A 16,105-nucleotide genomic window follows, 5' to 3' on the forward strand; every position below is an offset into this window, starting at 1 on the left:
CAGCGAACCGACCCGGCCGCCTCACCCCGCCCTCCTCCTCACGGCCAACGGCCGCGGCGGGGCGGGGCCTGCCAAACCACGCCCACCATGGCAGCGCTGTCGTGGATAGGCCAGGAGAGGGCGGGAACGCGCAAAAGTCCCTCCCCCGATGACGGCGCGGTCTCCGATAGGTCGGCGTGGGCCGGGGGCGTAGCGCGGCCGATTCAAGCAGCGGGCGCGCACCATTGCCGCTGTTGTGTCCGCGCCGCGTCCCCGCCGCCGCCATGGAGACTATGACCTTTCCCCGCTACAGCCTCGACGACATCATCAGCTTCCTCCGCTCGCACATCCTGGAGGGCGCCGAGGCCCGGAACCTGGTCAAGGGCGACGTGTTCGGCAACACCAGGGTGCGTGAGGGGGGCGCGGGGCGGCTCCGGGCCCTGCTCGCTGCCGTGTGGGACGGACGCGCTGCCCTGGCCCGAGTAACCGCGGGGCTGGCTTGGGCTCGGAGGGCTCCCGGGGCTCTCCTGGCCAGGAAGCGCGGTGGTGTCACCAGCAGCACACGGCCTGTCTTTCCCTGTTCTGTCCCGCGGTGTCTAGTTCCAACATTTTGTCGGATCCATTTAGTGCTTTTTGAGCCAGCCCTGCTTTTAAACCCCTCCCTGCTTCAGCCCCTTTCCTCACTCTGAGTGTTTAGTGCTAGTGAGTGTCCTCAGTGGAAGAAAATTTGCTTTAAAGTGGAACCGGTGCCTCCGGGTGGTTCTTGGTGCTGTTATCGCTTGTGTTTGAGCCTGCGGTGGGAGGGGTCTGGCCCTGCTTGTTTAGATGGTTTTTAAGAAGCAAAATTGATGATGGATTAGAGCTATAAATGAAAAACTGTTTGGCTGGTGATTATTTTTTTTTCCTCTTCATTTTAATAATCTAATGAAGGACATTTGTTGCTAACGGATTATCATTTCTGTGATGCTGTTTAGGTTTTTGGCATTGCTTGGTTTGGAAACTGCTCAGCCAGCAGCAGTGTAATGAAAACCAATGCCAATGCACAGTCAGGGCTGTAATTGCTCGAGCTGACTACTGTTGCCTCAAGTTTGCCTGCTTTTCACTGTTTGCATTTTGTTTTCACGCAGCTTCGAGTAAACTATGTATGTTTTTAGAAAATAATCTCAAGTTTACATTCTTCTCCTTTGGGAGGAGAAAGATGATTGATGGTGATGTTCACCAACGAGGTCAAAGAAGTAGCTACCTGTGTAGCCAATCTTGGCCTGTCTGTAAATTTGTATATATATGGAGTCAGAAAAATAAAGTAGAAGCTTTCCTGCTTGACCTCCTGCTGGCCTGTTTCATCCTTTCATGCTCCTAACAGCAGCCACACATGTGACCCTCCGTCACAGACTACTGCCCCTTAAAACTGAATTATGAGCAAGTAATACTTGAACTGCAAAATGTTGGAAAGTGAAACTTGGCTGTCGTGGTGGCTCAGTGAAATCAGCCTTCCTGTGTTAAAAGCTGAATGCTTTCATGGCCTGGTCTGCGAGCCTCGAGTAATCAAATATATGGAATACTGACTCATGTCCTCTCTTCCTGCAGCTTGACATTTTACACCTGATTTACCTGAGAATCCTGCAGAAAGTGTGTGGGATCCGACTGGAGCACGCCTACATGGTAGGGCTGCCTGTGGCAGGGGTGATGGAATGTGAAAGGAAAAGAATATTGGACTTACCTGTTCTCTGAGATGCTAAGGGTGCCAGAAATGTCTGTAAGGTCCAGGAGCGACTGGGCAAGCTTTTGGAGGGGCACCATGCCTTGAAAAGCCGTACTGGGCTCCTGCCTTTGGCTATGGCTGGAGGAGGCTGGGCTGATCTGGAAGGAATGTAAATGTTGTTTTTGATATTTGATCATCTCTACTCTTCGATTAACTGAGAGAAAAGTGAGGAGAGGCTGATACCTAAATTGACTAACAGTAATTTATCTACTGTCTCTGTTAGGCAAGAACTGATCCTTGAAAGTGAGAGTAAATGGTTTTGTCTCATGGCATTTCTGGATAAACTGAAAGGGGAGAGTATTAGGTGCACAGAGTAACTCTGTTCTTCCCAGGCAGTGACATCAGCTCCCATGCTGTGCTGTGAGGTTTGAAATGCCAGAGGAAGGGGACAGTGTACCACTACATTCTCCTCCTGACTTCTCCATGAAGCAATCAAGCATGTAAATTTTGGGGTGTTGAAAGAAGGATCTTCTTGCTGGTAGCTGTATAATGCAGAGACTGTTGTGCTGCACAGGTTGTGAACAAATTAAAACAGAGTTTAGATTGCGTTCCAGAGTTTGTAATGTTTCTTATTTAGTTCTTATTTAGTTCTTATTTAGTTCTTATTTAGTTCTTATTTAGTTCTTATTTAGTTCTTATTTAGTTCTTATTTAGTTCTTATTTAGTTCTTATTTAGTTCTTATTTAGTTCTTATTTAGTTCTTATTTAGTTCTTATTTAGTTCTTATTTAGTTCTTATTTAGTTCTTATTTAGTTCTTATTTTTATTTTATATTTTCCAGCCACAGTTGACCCTTAAATAGTGTGCTGATTAACTTGATGACATTTTTCAGCCCTTAAGATGTGCTCCCTGTGGGTGGGAAGATCATCCTTAGTATTTTTAATGTATTGAAATTATTTTATGCTGTAGAAAATGCTGCATAATTTTTGTTTTAAGTGTTCTTTTCTTATGCACCAACTCTCTTTTTAGATGCCACTCAACGTTGACATAATGTACCCAGGGATCTATGAGGGCTTTCTACCTGTCTGTAACTTGTATATTCACATGTAAGTAGAAGATGCTTGTCTTGTGCTCTGGGATGAGAGGATGAGATCTGTTTTGTAGCAAATGGGTGCAGACAGGAGCTGAGTCATGGTCACCAAACCTGAGCCGTGGTCACTGCAGCTGGGGTTGTGTTTTGTGTTCCCTGCAGGGAGCGCCTGCTGCCGATGTGCCGGATTAGTGACTTTCAGATTGCGGATGTTTTAAACCCGAGTAAGCAAACCCTTGTGATCCTTCTGTTTCTTGGGATGCTGGGTGTTCCTAGACATTCCAGGTGGTTTTTCTCCTTGGGCATAGCCAGATGGGCATCTAGTGTGGAGAAGTGTCCTTGACTTCTTGCTGCTCTTCTCACCCTTAAACAAGCTGGTTCTAGTGAGCAGTTCTTATTCCTTTTGTGGGCTGGTGCAGGTCAGTAACTGAGGGCAGTTTTGGATGCCGTGAATCTGCTGAACTGCTGGTCTGGAGATGGACTGTGATGTACTTATAACAGTGTAATAATAGATGGTGATGAAAATAACCCTGAGAGCTCTGGAATGCTTCAGAATTTCTTATGCTGATGCCTGTGCTCCATTGCTTTCAATACTCAATTGTGGTGATTCTGCCGCAACAAGGCAACATGAAAAAGGTTACTCTGAAGAACTCTTTCACTTCTGGGTCTGTCTTGTCTAAGACATTCAAAGCTTTTGTAATCATCTTTCAGAAAATTTGCTTGGAATAAAGCTAAAAAGTCCCTGCAGTTCAAATTGCTGCCTTCAGTTCAGCTGATCGCTACAGAGAGGTTCTCTCTTCAGAGCTGTAATTCAAGATTGACACTCTTTTCTCCCTGGCTTCTGTTGTAATGGCGGGCTGTGTGTTAACAGCCTTTTCTCCCGGGTGCCATTATTCATTTGTTAAATTACACAGAATTGCTGAGAGTTGGTAACCAGCTTGGTGCTAGTTTTTGTGTAGTCTGAAATCTTTGCAAGCTGAGTGGGGGAAGGTCTAATTTGGATTGTGTTTTGTAATTTCTGTCTCCTCTGAATTATGCTTGGCCCAGCTTTTTTGAAGCAATGCTTTTGGAAACCAGCTCAGTGAGCTCTTGCAATTCCTGTTTCAGGGACAAAGAGGACTGTTCGCTTCTTGAGTGGCATCATCAACTTTGTGAACTTCAGGGAATTCCGGCGTGAGGTCTACTTGGAGCTGCAACTGAGCTATGTAAGATTGGGTGCTGTTTTATTCCAAATATCTATAAAAGTATAACTGATGTTAACCTAGGACTAGGAGCAGGAAGGTTGTGGTTTAACTTCAGGTTGATGTAACATGTTAGGATATTAAATGTAGACAAGTAATTCAGGAAGGTAATGATTATTACTTAGGATATTACTGAAAGGTTGTCTTTTTTTCCCCAATAACTTATTGGATACTTTAGCCTGGTAAGTCAAGGATTGGCACCTTGGATCATTTTGAGAAAAATTGGGTGCAGCAGTTGTAGGTGGCTTCTGTTCTGAATGTCTCAGTAGTTCAGAGATGGTGCATTTCATGTGAAATAATGATGAGCAAGGCTCTAATGGAAGCCCAGAGAGAAACCACCCTTGTCTAAAATTAAATATTTACCTTGCAGAAATCAGCTATGGAGAAAAACCAGCAGCTGGAGGCTGTGAATCGGGAGGCAGCACTGAAGCTGGAGAAACTGAAGTGAGTGTGAGGAGTCAGCACTGCAAGATGCACTGCTTGCCTTTGCTGCTCAGGCTGGAATCAGTGGGCCAGTTGTGTGAGGCTCAACAAGCCTGAGGGCAGAGCCCCATTCCTGGATCATAATAACTTGCTACAGGCTTGGGGAGGAGGGGCTGGAAGGTGGCCCAGCAGAAAAGGACCTGGGGCTGCTGGGTTGACAGCAGCTGAACAAGAGGCAGCAATGTCCCAAGGAGGCCAATGGCACCTGGCCTGTAGCAGCAGGTGTGGCCAGCAGGACCAGGGCAGTGACCATTCCCTTGTGTTGGACCCTGGTGAGGCCACACCCCGAGAGCTGTGTCCAATTCTGGGCAACTCACTGCAAGAGGGACATTGAGTGTGGCCAGAAAAGGGCAACGAAGGTGGGAATGGTCTGGAGCACAAGTCTGATGAGGGGCAGCTGAGAGGTTGAAACTTTTTGCCCTTAGTTAGCTTTTAGTGATGTCTTTATCCCTTCCAAAAGCTGGAGGAAGCCCATCTTTAACTTAATAGATGAGTAAAGTTGTCTTCCTTAGTTATTTGAAATGTTTGCCACAATCTCTGTCTCAGGCCATTTAGCCCTACTGCCTGTGTCTTTGCACCATTAAGTTTTGTTTTTGCTTGTGGATAATAAGATGAAGAAATGGCTGGTTTCCAAGAAGGCTTTCAAAACAGAGTGGTTTTTTTTCTGACAGCTGCTCTTGGTGTGTGCTTCACAGGGGGGTTCTCTAGCTGGGATAGGTCTACTCTAATATAAGCTATTTGTGTGACAGGTAATATGTGAATTTCATAAATGAAAGTCACCACTAAAATTGGTAGGAGTGTTGTACTTTCATGCTTTGCTTAACATGATCTTTAAACTTGGTCCTCTATGTTTGTGCCACTTCTTGCCAAAATAGCTCTTTAGGTTATGCTTCAACTGCAAAATCTTAGAAGCAAAGGAAAATAAGGTATATTAATTTGAGTGTGTCTTGCTCTAATTATTAAAATTACTGGCTGTAAACTCTGTGGAGACAGTGATTGTTTTATCTACTGTACTCTGACTGGACTATAATGATGCTGAAGCTACCCAATATCTTTATTTTTCTCTCAGCACAGTCCCAGTTGAACATGAGGCAGAAATCAAGCAGCTCACAGAGAGCATTCGGGAGCTGGAGCAGCTGCTGAGGCAGGAGTATCGTCGGAAACAAGTAGGATCTTGTTCTGTGTTTCTCTGAAAAGCTGCTCTGGGTTCCTCACTTCTCTTGATTTTATTCCCTTCCCTCTAACTCAGTGGATAAAAGGGACTTTTCTGATTTAAAACAATGGCCATGTTAGCAAAATGCGGTTGGTCCTCTTTGTTTCACTGTAAGGGATGTGAAATGTGCTTTAAATCAGACTTGGGGAATACAAAAGTGTAGTTGACTCTTTTTTTGAAATGCACCTCTGCAATGACTTGGGAGATGCACAGCACACTTCCAAACAGGAACACAGGGATGTTCCTCTTTGTTTTTCATTTAAATTCAAAGAATTGGAACTGGCGGTGAGTCATGGCAGGAAATGATGCCTAAAAAGGGAATGCCTGGCAAAAAGAGTAGGGTTAATTGCAGGAGTAACTTTTCACCAGTGGAAACTTGCCTCTCAGGTCTTATGGATAACCTTTTTAGCTCCTTTGGGAGGAAGAAAATAATCTGTGGTCAGGATTTTTTTTTTTTGGTCAGGCCACGTCTCTGTTATTAGCATTATTAACCTTGTGTTTGACTATTATTTGGGACCTTATATTAAATTATATTTTCCCCTGAAGAGTAGAGCCCCTGGCAAAGAAAGTTGTGGGGGTATAGTAACTGCAAGGGTCAATGAGAATAGGGATGGCCCATCTCTTATCCCTATTCCTAGGGATAAGAGATGCAGCCAGTGGCTTTGGAGACAATATTGTCCTGTCTTTGAATCTGACAGACTACAGTTTTGTCTGCTGGTTATGGCATTCTAAAGGATCCATATGTAGGCGAATCCGTGGATGGCTGGGACAAGGAATTCTGCTGACCTGAGATATTCTAGAACATGTGGTTTTATTGCAGGGGTCGTGGGCCCTTGCCTTCAGCCTAAAAGGGCCTTGCCTTCAGCCACCAGCCTGGGCTGAAGGGAAGTCCCAAAGAGAGAGGGAGAAAGAACAGCAGGGTGAGAGCTGAGAGAGAAGGCAGTGAGAGAGCAAGGTGACAGGGGGAAGAGAGCAGGAGAGAGCGAGAATAGGGGGAAGAGGAAGGGTAAGAGTTAAGAGGAGAGGTAAGAGTAAGAGTTAAGAGGTAAGAGCTAAGTGTAGCAGGAAGGAGAGGAGGAAGAGGTAAGAGCGAGGTCCTTGTTACAATACCTTATATCTCCTTTTGTGATGAATTTTCAGTGACCAACCAACACAACACACAAAATCCTATAGAATCTACATACAGCCTATAAGAACTACTATATTACCATACTGTGTTATATTTTAAACTCTAAAAACTACTCTTTAAACTTCTGTTTTTCTCCATTGACCTTTGGATCCCTTAGCCAGCAGAAAGGGTTCTGCTCAATCAAAAGGGATTCTCTTTCAGCTAGCTAGACCATTGTTTTCAGGTTATATAGTAACTAAGACTCAGTATCCTACAACTCAAAGTAAAGTTTCATTTCTATCCTGATTATAGGTTTCATATTTTCAAAATCTTTTGCTAAGCAATCATATTTATAAGGTTTCCCTGATTCATCTTCCCCAACATCCATAAATGGGATTTCTCCTCTGCACATATCTCTAATAGAAGGATAAGGCAGGTAGCAGCTGTAGAGATGCTTGTTGAAAGCTTGGTGGGTTTTTTTCAGGCAGCTTTGCAAGAAGTGATTTCTCAAAAGAAGACAGATATTGCCGAGAGAACTCAAAAACTGGTGAGTACACCTCTGTGTGGGTGCTGGCTGCTTCCATCTCAGATCAACTGAGACCTCTCGTTTTCTGCGATCAGATTATTCTTGGAGCCCCTCAGTCCCTAGAAATCTGGACCTCTGAGGTGCTGTGGGTTTACCTTGCATGTACAGAGTGGGCTAATGAGGCAAAACAGGAGGGTTTGATAGGCTGCACAGGAAATGTGTTGCTCTTCTCCCAGATTTGTGCTAGAGCTGGCTCTGGAATGCTGCAGTCACTGCCTCAGTATCCCTAGGTCAGGAGTCCTGAGGGAAAGAGCTGCTGGCAATATGCCAGGCTACACTGGGCTTGGAGCAACCTGGTCTGGTGGGAGGCGTCCCTGCCCATGGCAGGGGGTTGGAAGGAGATGACCTTTGAGGTCCTTTCCAACCCAAACCATTCCAGGATTAGCTCGCAGGCTCTTGGTGGAAAATACGAGTTAACTGCTATTCTTGTGAACCCCTGTAGGCAAAATGGGCTGTTAATTGCTTTGATTTGGAATGTTAATGCTGTTTAGAAGAATTTATTTTTAGAACTCCCTAATGAGGAGTTCTAAAAAGAACCTGTCTAGTCCTAAGATCATGGCAAATTTTGCTACACAATTCCTCTTTGTTCACCTAATCACTAATATTGAAAGTGTTTATCTCATTAACTAGAATGAGTATAAAGTGTCTATGGCTACTTTGAAAGAAGAACAAGAGGACCTGAAATCCAAAATTGTGGAGAGTCCAGAAGAAAGGAAAACTTACAACGAGATGATGAAAGAGACTATTAAGAAATTGAAGAGATCCAAGGTGAGATTGTTTTTTTTTTTTTTTTCTCTGTCCACTCAAGGAGGTATTCTGTTAGAAAAAGCATGTTTTACTGGACTGTCATCATTTAGAACTGCTTCTTGAATGATGGTAAAACACCAGCAGGACAGTGGTTAGTCTGAAATGAAATCACAGCCTCAGAGAAAATTGAAGGTTTGTGGTAGAGGTGGTGGTTTCTTTTTGTTGGGCGCTTTTTTTTTTTTTCCTTTTGGAAAGCAAGATTGCAGTCACTTGTAAAACTCTTGAATCTATACCTGTTTGGCTGTTTGTTCTCCAGAGGAGACAATAGTTTGTCAGCTCCCAAATATCTTAGGATTTAGAACATGTGCTTCATAGTGCTTCTGTTGTCATTCACTGTTTCTGGGATCAATGGTTGTCTTCACTAATATGCTGAACACCGAGTTCTCTCCTAGCTTTTTATTTTATTTTTTTTTATTTTATTTTTTTTTTATTTTTTAAAATTATTATTATTATTATATCCACTCATTTTTATGGTTTGTGATTGCTCACACATAAGTGTAGTTTGCACTTTGCCTCTGAAGGTATTTTTGTTCCAAAGGTGTAAACTGGATTACTGTAGTTTCAGGTATGAAGCTTTAAATAACTCTTGTTTTACCAGTGTAGAATTTCTTCACAGTACAGCTTTATCTTTTCTAAAAGCTCTTGGAAAAAGATGATTACTGACCAATTCAGTGTAAACCAATTGTATGTCACCTTTATTTCTGTGCTTCCAAATAAATGCCTTTTTAAAAATTTTTTTTTACAGAGTGAAGAGCTCATTTCACTTACTCTTAAATATTACTTCTAGTGTCTTTAAACAAAGAGGGGAGGGTTCAAAGTTCAATATGCTTTAATTCTATATAAAAGAACTCTAAAGCTGTGTATTGATAGTCCTTTTCTCTTTAAAGCAAGAAGTTACTGAGAAATATGAAGGTTATAGAGATGTAGTTGAGGTTCTGCCATCATGCCAAGTGGAATTGCAGTTATACCAAAAGAAGATGGAAATACAGGGAGAAAATGTGGAGCGACTGGCCAGTGTATCATCAGAGGTTTGTATTATCCAAATTATATCCTGTTAGGCAGATTTTGATGTCTAAGCAATGATCCCCTCTTTCCTCTTCACTGTTAAGAATGGCATTTTTAAGTTTCCAAATTCTGTGTTAAAAATGTCAGTAAAACATTGCTGCTGCTTTGCTGGGTGGCACTAGCTAATGTACTGTGCACTAGCTATTGACCACTTTGAATAGTCAAAGCCTCTGTTGCCATAGAAACCTGACCTAAAATAGTTGGAAGTGTCTTGGGGTTGTTGGTAGGAAATGATGGGAAAAGAAAAGTGAAATCGAGTTTCTTCTGTCTTAAGAATGGAAACTAAGAAGAAAAAAATTGTTACTTCAGGAAGAGTCATGTCTTAAGTGCCTTTAACTTTATTAATATTACTAAACCAGACATTCTCTGATGAAATGTTTGTCACAATGCAGTCCCTTGGTATTTGCTACTAGGTTTTGGGAGAATGTAGTTGTTAGGAGCAATTGAAAAATGGTGCAGGAGCCTTTTTGGGTATTTGTATAGCATGTGTTCTAATTACCCTTGGCAAAAAGGGTACAAATACATTTGGATGTATTTATAGTCAGATAAAGACCAGTGAACTGGGAGAAGGAGTTGACAATCAGATCTTCAAAAGGCAGGCAGCTAGTTGTAATCTTAGCACATTTACAGGGAATGCTGTCTTAATAATCCTGCCCTCTGCCCATTTAACTTATTTCTGTATTTCTGTACTCTAGGCCAGAAATCTGGAGGACCAGCTTGAGAGTGCTCTGGTAGAGCTGAAAAAGGCCAAGACAGATGAAATGTCCCTGAAGAGAGCAGTCACTGCAAAACATGAGAAACTTGCCGCAGCTGAGATACGGCTCAAAAAGATGCGTGAAGACATTGAGCAGCACAAGTGCACCGTGCTCGAGTATGGAGGCGTTGATGTTCCTGCCTGATGCTGTTTTATGTCTTTGTTATGTGCTGCCAAAGTTCATGTCTGCCACAAACACACAGCTTAGCAGTGAGGGGAAAATGAGCAGTGTGGGACAGCTCTCTATGAAGACCAGCAATGCTGCAGGCAGGGAGTTGGGGTCTCAAATCAATAATTGCAATGTGACTTGACAGCAATTCTTTTATTGGAGCACTAATTTAATTTATAATGCTTATTCTTGATTCTTTTATCTTCTTAAAGAGAATGTCACATTGGGATAATTTTCCAACTTATCAGACTTCAACAAAGCCCCATTTGCCTTTCATGAATTTTTCATAATTTCCCTTGCCACTTTTGCTCATTATCAAAGATGTTCAAGACCCATGGGGAAATGGGGCTCGCATCTCAGAGGAGCATTATCCTGACATGATGCTTCTTAAACAAAAGGAAAAGTGTCATTTGATCAAAGCCTCTCAGCCCCTCTTCCTTCCTCCCATATGCTGAAGGCAGCACCAAACTGCAGCCCTGGAAGGTCCTGGCTTCACTGTGAGCTTAGTGCTGAACTGCTGTTAGGGAGAAAATTGATTTGAAAACAATTTTCTTGTAAACAGGTTGATAGGAAAGGGGACATGGAGCATTATTGGCTGTGATGGAAGGGAGCTTCTTCCACACGGCTGAGAGAGCCAAGTGAGATTTAGTCACGCTTGAGGTTTGTGTGGTGTGTAGAATGGCACTTAGTGCATTGCACCGGCTAAAGGAGATTATTTGGGAGGAGAATAGGTTGGACACTGGGAGGAATTTCTAGAGAGAAAGGGTGATTTGACCTTGTGATGAGCGGCCCAGAGTGGTGTGGAGTCACTGCCCCTGAAAGTGTTGAAGCAAAGACCAAGTGCCATGGTCAAAGAAACAAGGGGGTGTTACTAGGTTGGACTTGATCTTAGAGGTCTTTGCCAACTTAAATGATTCTGTGAAAAGTAGCTTTTAATTTAGGAATGAAAACAGTATAATCTAATGCTCCTTTTTGTCAAAAGTTGCTGCCAATTTTTGGTTTTTAATGTGTCAGGTATTTCCCTTGAGTGGTAAATTAGATGCTTTGATAAGCAAGAGGGGAAGGGTGGTAACCTTCGTTGAAAAAAAGAGTTTTTTCTGGTGAACAAAAGAGTGTCCTGACTGTTCCCTTGAGGTAGGAAGGTGCATATGGGCCCCTGCTAAGTGTGAGTTTCACTTCTTGTGCCTAAGTTGTTCTAGTTTAAAAATCACATTAATTTCTGAGAAAGAAAATTCTATATATCATTGCTTCTGGAAGCTGCTGTTTTGTGCTCATGAAATGCAAGCTTTGCTTACGGTGGGATTCAGCTTAATTTGGGATGAGTCAAAAGGCTCAGTACTAACTTTTTTTCTGTCACCTTTAGACATTTTAACAAAGTCCAGGAGAAGAGAGGTGCTGTGTATGACAAAGTTATGGCCATCCGCAAGGAAATCAAACAGAAGAAGGACGAAATTGAGCAGCTGAAGGATGATGCTGAAGAAAAAGCTGCAAAAGCCAAGGTGAAGGTTTTTTTTTTTTTTTACCCCCCTTTCCCAAAAGGAATCTTCTTACATTCTTGTTGCAGTGTGGACAGCTCAGTGATGCTCTAAACAGCCTTCCCTGTGTTTTGTGAGTGCTGCTTCCTAAACTATGGATGAGATGCCCTTGAAATCATTCGAGTCCACCAGACTACTCACTTGACATTTGTGCTTGATAAAGATTTAACTTTGCTGATGGAATTTTTTTTTCCCCTTCTTTATCTTCTCTTTCCAGGAAGTGCACCTAATTTTAAAGGCTGTATTGGACAAATGTCATGAATCTCTCCTTAAGGCAGTAAGGACTTCTGCAGCCTCAAGAGCAGAAAAAGTTGATGAAATAAGAGAAGGGCTGTTCAGCACTCAGCCTTCTGGAAGTAGTTCTTAAGCCTGTCTGCACTTGTGTTCCACTTTCTTTATGTTTGTGCTCATACCTGAACTCAAGAGCTTCTGCTTTGCATGGGAGGGATAATAATTCCAGGCAAATCCAGCTTTCTCAAAAACCATGTCAGAACATGTTTAGCTTTCCAGGCTGATCCTGGTGTCATTAGCTTGCTGATACGGATAAGAAAACGCTCAGTTTCTGTTGTTTCAGTCAGCACCTGGTTTTACTGGTAATAATTGCAAGCCTTGCTAACACCAAACTGCTCAACATTTTAGACAGACCCCTGCATTTGTAGAAACTGTTCTGCAAACTTTGATCTGGGATCACCTGGTGCCTTGCTTGATCTGGCTTGAATATTCAAGATAAGTCAGTAACAGGTGATGCTCCACCACCATTGTTCAATTAAGACAAAATCCTGACAGAGCAGTAGCATCCATCTAAATGCCAAGTTACTATCATCGTAGATATTTGTAACTGTAAACACTCAAAAGTATAATTTTAATATTATTTTAGTCAACAGTATACTCCATCTCAATGTTTCAACTCATTGTGTCTGCTTTGTGGGGTATTGGACCCTCATCTGTCTTCAGTCTGTGTTAGGGTGCTCTTAAAAACTATAGACTGATGTTTTGTACCTTAACTTGTGATGGTCACAGTGGTTTTCATTATTTGGAAAAATAAAATGTTAATTTTGACACTAGTTAATATAAACATATTTAACCCTTTTTCTCTTGGGTCTTTCTACTCCCCTAACTGACTTGGCATAACATTTCAGTTGAAAAGTTTTGCTTTGTACATTTGGGGAAATGTGTGCTATGAGCAGTCTTTTATGATGAAAGGAGGAGGAGTATGATTTAAAAATAATTAAAATTTTAATTCATCTCTTTACTAGCCAAAAGTGCTAACAAGTCAGGAAGAGCAGGTGCTTGTACCTTCTAGAGCTCCTACAGAGGCATCAGACCTTTCTAAAGTTTTGCTTTAAGCTTTCTTTTGGGGGAACTGTAGCAGAATTGTTTAAGTTGGCAAAGCCCTCTAAGCTGAAGTCCAGTCATTAAGCCAGCCCTGTCCCCTCCACCACTAAACTCTGTCCCCAAGTGCCACCACTACACTTCGAAATATTATAGTAGCATCTCCTTCATTATAAAGACTGGTTGGAGGCTGCACTCCACAGCCTGGATATTGCAGCAGCTCTGGGGAAAGGGGTTCCCAAAAACTTCCAGTAGATACTGCAGGGGATTATTCCAATCAGCAGCTCAAGATTCTTAGGCTAGAGACATGATGCTTGTGTATCCCAGTGATGAGGAATTTTTAGGACAAAGAAAAAGCTGGAGTCTGGTTCCTGCTCTCAGAGATTTTGCCACGCCAGCTGTTGGCTAAAATAAAAGGCTGCAATTCATGAAGGAAGGAAAACTCTGATTTCCAGGTTTTTGTATTTCTAATAGGTTCTTGTGCTTTCACGATTGCTTATTTGTGCCTAAAATACTTATAAATAAAACAACCAAGGCATGATTTATCTAGAGGTAATTGATTCCTGGGTGTGAATTGATTCCTACTGCTGCTTGTCGAAAACTTCTACCCACCTTGAACCATATGGCAAGGCAGTGGGGGAGTTTAGTGTGGCCTGAAGAGCAGGGAAGGGAGAAGGGCTTTGCTGAAAAGTACAGCTCCCTTTCCCTCAAGAGGGCAGTGTTAGTCAAAATTTTCTTTTTTTGTTGGCTTTTTTCTTTTTTGGTTTGGTTTGTTTGCTAATCTTTCTGTATTAGCTACTGTTTAAAAGTGTAGGGGTTTTGCTGTGGGGTTTTTTTGTTGTTGTTTTTTGCATATACAACATAAAGCTTGTGTAGCAAGTTTGCATTGTACTACTTGGGCTGATGACAACACTTGTTTGAAATGTGTGGACTTACTAACAATAATCTGTAAGCAAGTTTTTAAGTTCTGCAGGCAGAAAAAATAATACTGGCTGAGATGAGAAATGGGTTGATTGTGACACTTTTTTTTCCCAGTGTAAGGGTTGGAAAGAAACCTCTTTATCACTCCTGTTTTGTCTTTACTCCAGAGTGTGGCAAGAAAGATCTTCAGAGTCAGATTTCCTTTAGGTTTTGGGCTAGAGGAGTTGAGCCAGGTTTGTTTTCACCTGCTGAGGCCATGGGATGAGCTGGAAGAGGAGCTGGTGTGCTGGCCACTTGGTGGGGATGTTGGCATGGAGAGTGGCCCTGGATTCATGCTCCATTCCTGCCACAGCTCTGCTGAGGAAGCCAAAGGAAAACCTGAATCTTCAGCTTCAGGATAACAGCTTTTCAGCTTGACACTCGTGTGTTCTAGGACTAGCCAGGTAAGCTGCAAGTTAAAACTTACTGACAGGTGTTTCCGTCTAAGGATATGACCCTTGATGCTGCCAAAGTAGGAACTGCGCTGGAGGAAGGAGATGGAGCCTGCACTTAGGAGTCTGTTCCCTGTTCTTTGAGCAGGGGAATTAGCAGCAGTGTGAAAGGCTCAAGTGTGTGTAAATCACGAGGTGGTGAGGTGCAGAGGAAAGCAATCTGGCAGATAAATGCTCCTGTGTGTTAAGGTCTGCTGTATCTAGGGCATGTTTTGGAAAGACTCTCTTGATGTTTCCTTCAGGCTTGTTAAAGGCAATCCTTATTATGATACAGTAAAATAAATAGCTGGTGATACCTGGGAATAAAACCAAAGAAAACTTGGAGTTGAACATCCAAATTCTTGTTGCTTGCAAAATTCCTTTATCCAAAGCTAACGAAGGAGTGCTGTTTCTTGAGATGCTGTAAATGGATATGCTGTAAATGTATATGACAAAGTCACACTTGTAGGAGTTCCCATGTGGTTTTTCACTGAAAAGTTTTATTACCATGAGGCTTTTTTCCCCAGGAAGAAAAAAGCAAGGTGTTCAGGAGCTGACTTTCTAATGGGCAGCACATTAAACAGTCCTTACTGCAAAGGGAGAATCTGGAGGCTGGGAGAGTGATATTGAGAAAAAGGCAATCACTGAATTATGTACTTGCAAAGAGAAATAGACATTAGAGAGGAAGAAAAAAAAATAATCACTGTTTTTGCAAGCTGCAAGTCCAACTGGGGAGGACTGGGAGAGGCCAGTGTTTGTAGAAAATGAACAAACAAAAGGAGGGAAAACCCAGGTTATGTTGGGGTTTCCATAGCAACACAATACTTTTCCTGGAAAACTCAGATGATGTGATCTAATCTATCTGCTATTTAATTTATCTAATTTATCTGCTATTATCTTGCAAGCAAAGCCCTCTCTTGACTTACCTGTCTCCTGCACAGCACAGTCCCTGCTGATGGGTGTGCTGTCACTACACCACGGTGGTCTCCATGGGGAATGATATTCCTGAGACAAGGCTACTCCTGTTCTGTTCCAAAGCACACAGAAAAGGAAGAGCTTATGAGGCAGCTTTTGTGTGTGGGAAAGACCAGGTGTGCTGATCCAGGGCAGCCTCTGTCTGAGGTCTGTGGAAGATTTTCAGTGACTGTTTGGAGAGTTCATCAAAGCAGCCTGACTTTAAATATGTGCCTGACTTAGATTTGTACCTGGTATTCTGCCCATTGAAAAGCCCCAGCTGTGGGGAATGGGAATCCTTGGGTTTCTTGCAGAGGAAGGCAAAAGGGTGGCAGCCTTTACCTGACAAAGAGGACAACTGAGAGAGTGGGCAGCACCACAAATGTTCATGAGATGACTACTGGACTCAAATATGTAGAAAAGAGTGTCTTCTGGGGGGAGAAGTGGAGGGAGTGGATGCGAGACCCCATCCTGGTACAGCAGAGAGGAAATGGATTCTGTTCCCTGCCTTCTGAGCAGGCTTTGCAAGAGGGGCTGACCTTGGAGGGGGTAAATGAGATGGAGGAGGCAGAATTTTCTCACTTCCTGGGGTCCCCTGCATGGTAAGTAGGCACAAAAAGAGGGTGGTAAGAAAAGGCAGGGATCCCAAAGGATGCTGACTATATTGTCATAGAATCAGGGAATGGTTTGTGTTGGA

The 16,105-nt window shown here is 42.8% G+C and overlaps 1 protein-coding gene across 1 annotated transcript; it reads left to right on the top strand.

Moving 5' to 3' along the window:
- Window positions 1–228: 228 nt before the first annotated feature.
- On the top strand, window positions 229–12,965 carry NUF2 (NUF2 component of NDC80 kinetochore complex). The gene is made up of 13 exons (XM_066324773.1): window positions 229–386; window positions 1,567–1,641; window positions 2,710–2,786; window positions 2,933–2,994; window positions 3,878–3,975; window positions 4,382–4,455; window positions 5,564–5,660; window positions 7,300–7,362; window positions 8,032–8,169; window positions 9,096–9,236; window positions 9,969–10,144; window positions 11,560–11,695; window positions 11,949–12,965. Exons 1-13 carry the CDS (start codon window positions 264–266, stop codon window positions 12,096–12,098), a joined length of 1,410 nt encoding a protein of 469 aa, XP_066180870.1. The 5' UTR covers window positions 229–263; the 3' UTR covers window positions 12,099–12,965.
- The last annotated feature ends 3,140 nt before the right edge of the window (window positions 12,966–16,105 follow it).

This window comes from Sylvia atricapilla, chromosome 9 (genome assembly GCF_009819655.1).
Source record: "Sylvia atricapilla isolate bSylAtr1 chromosome 9, bSylAtr1.pri, whole genome shotgun sequence".
NCBI lineage: Eukaryota > Metazoa > Chordata > Aves > Passeriformes > Sylviidae > Sylvia > Sylvia atricapilla.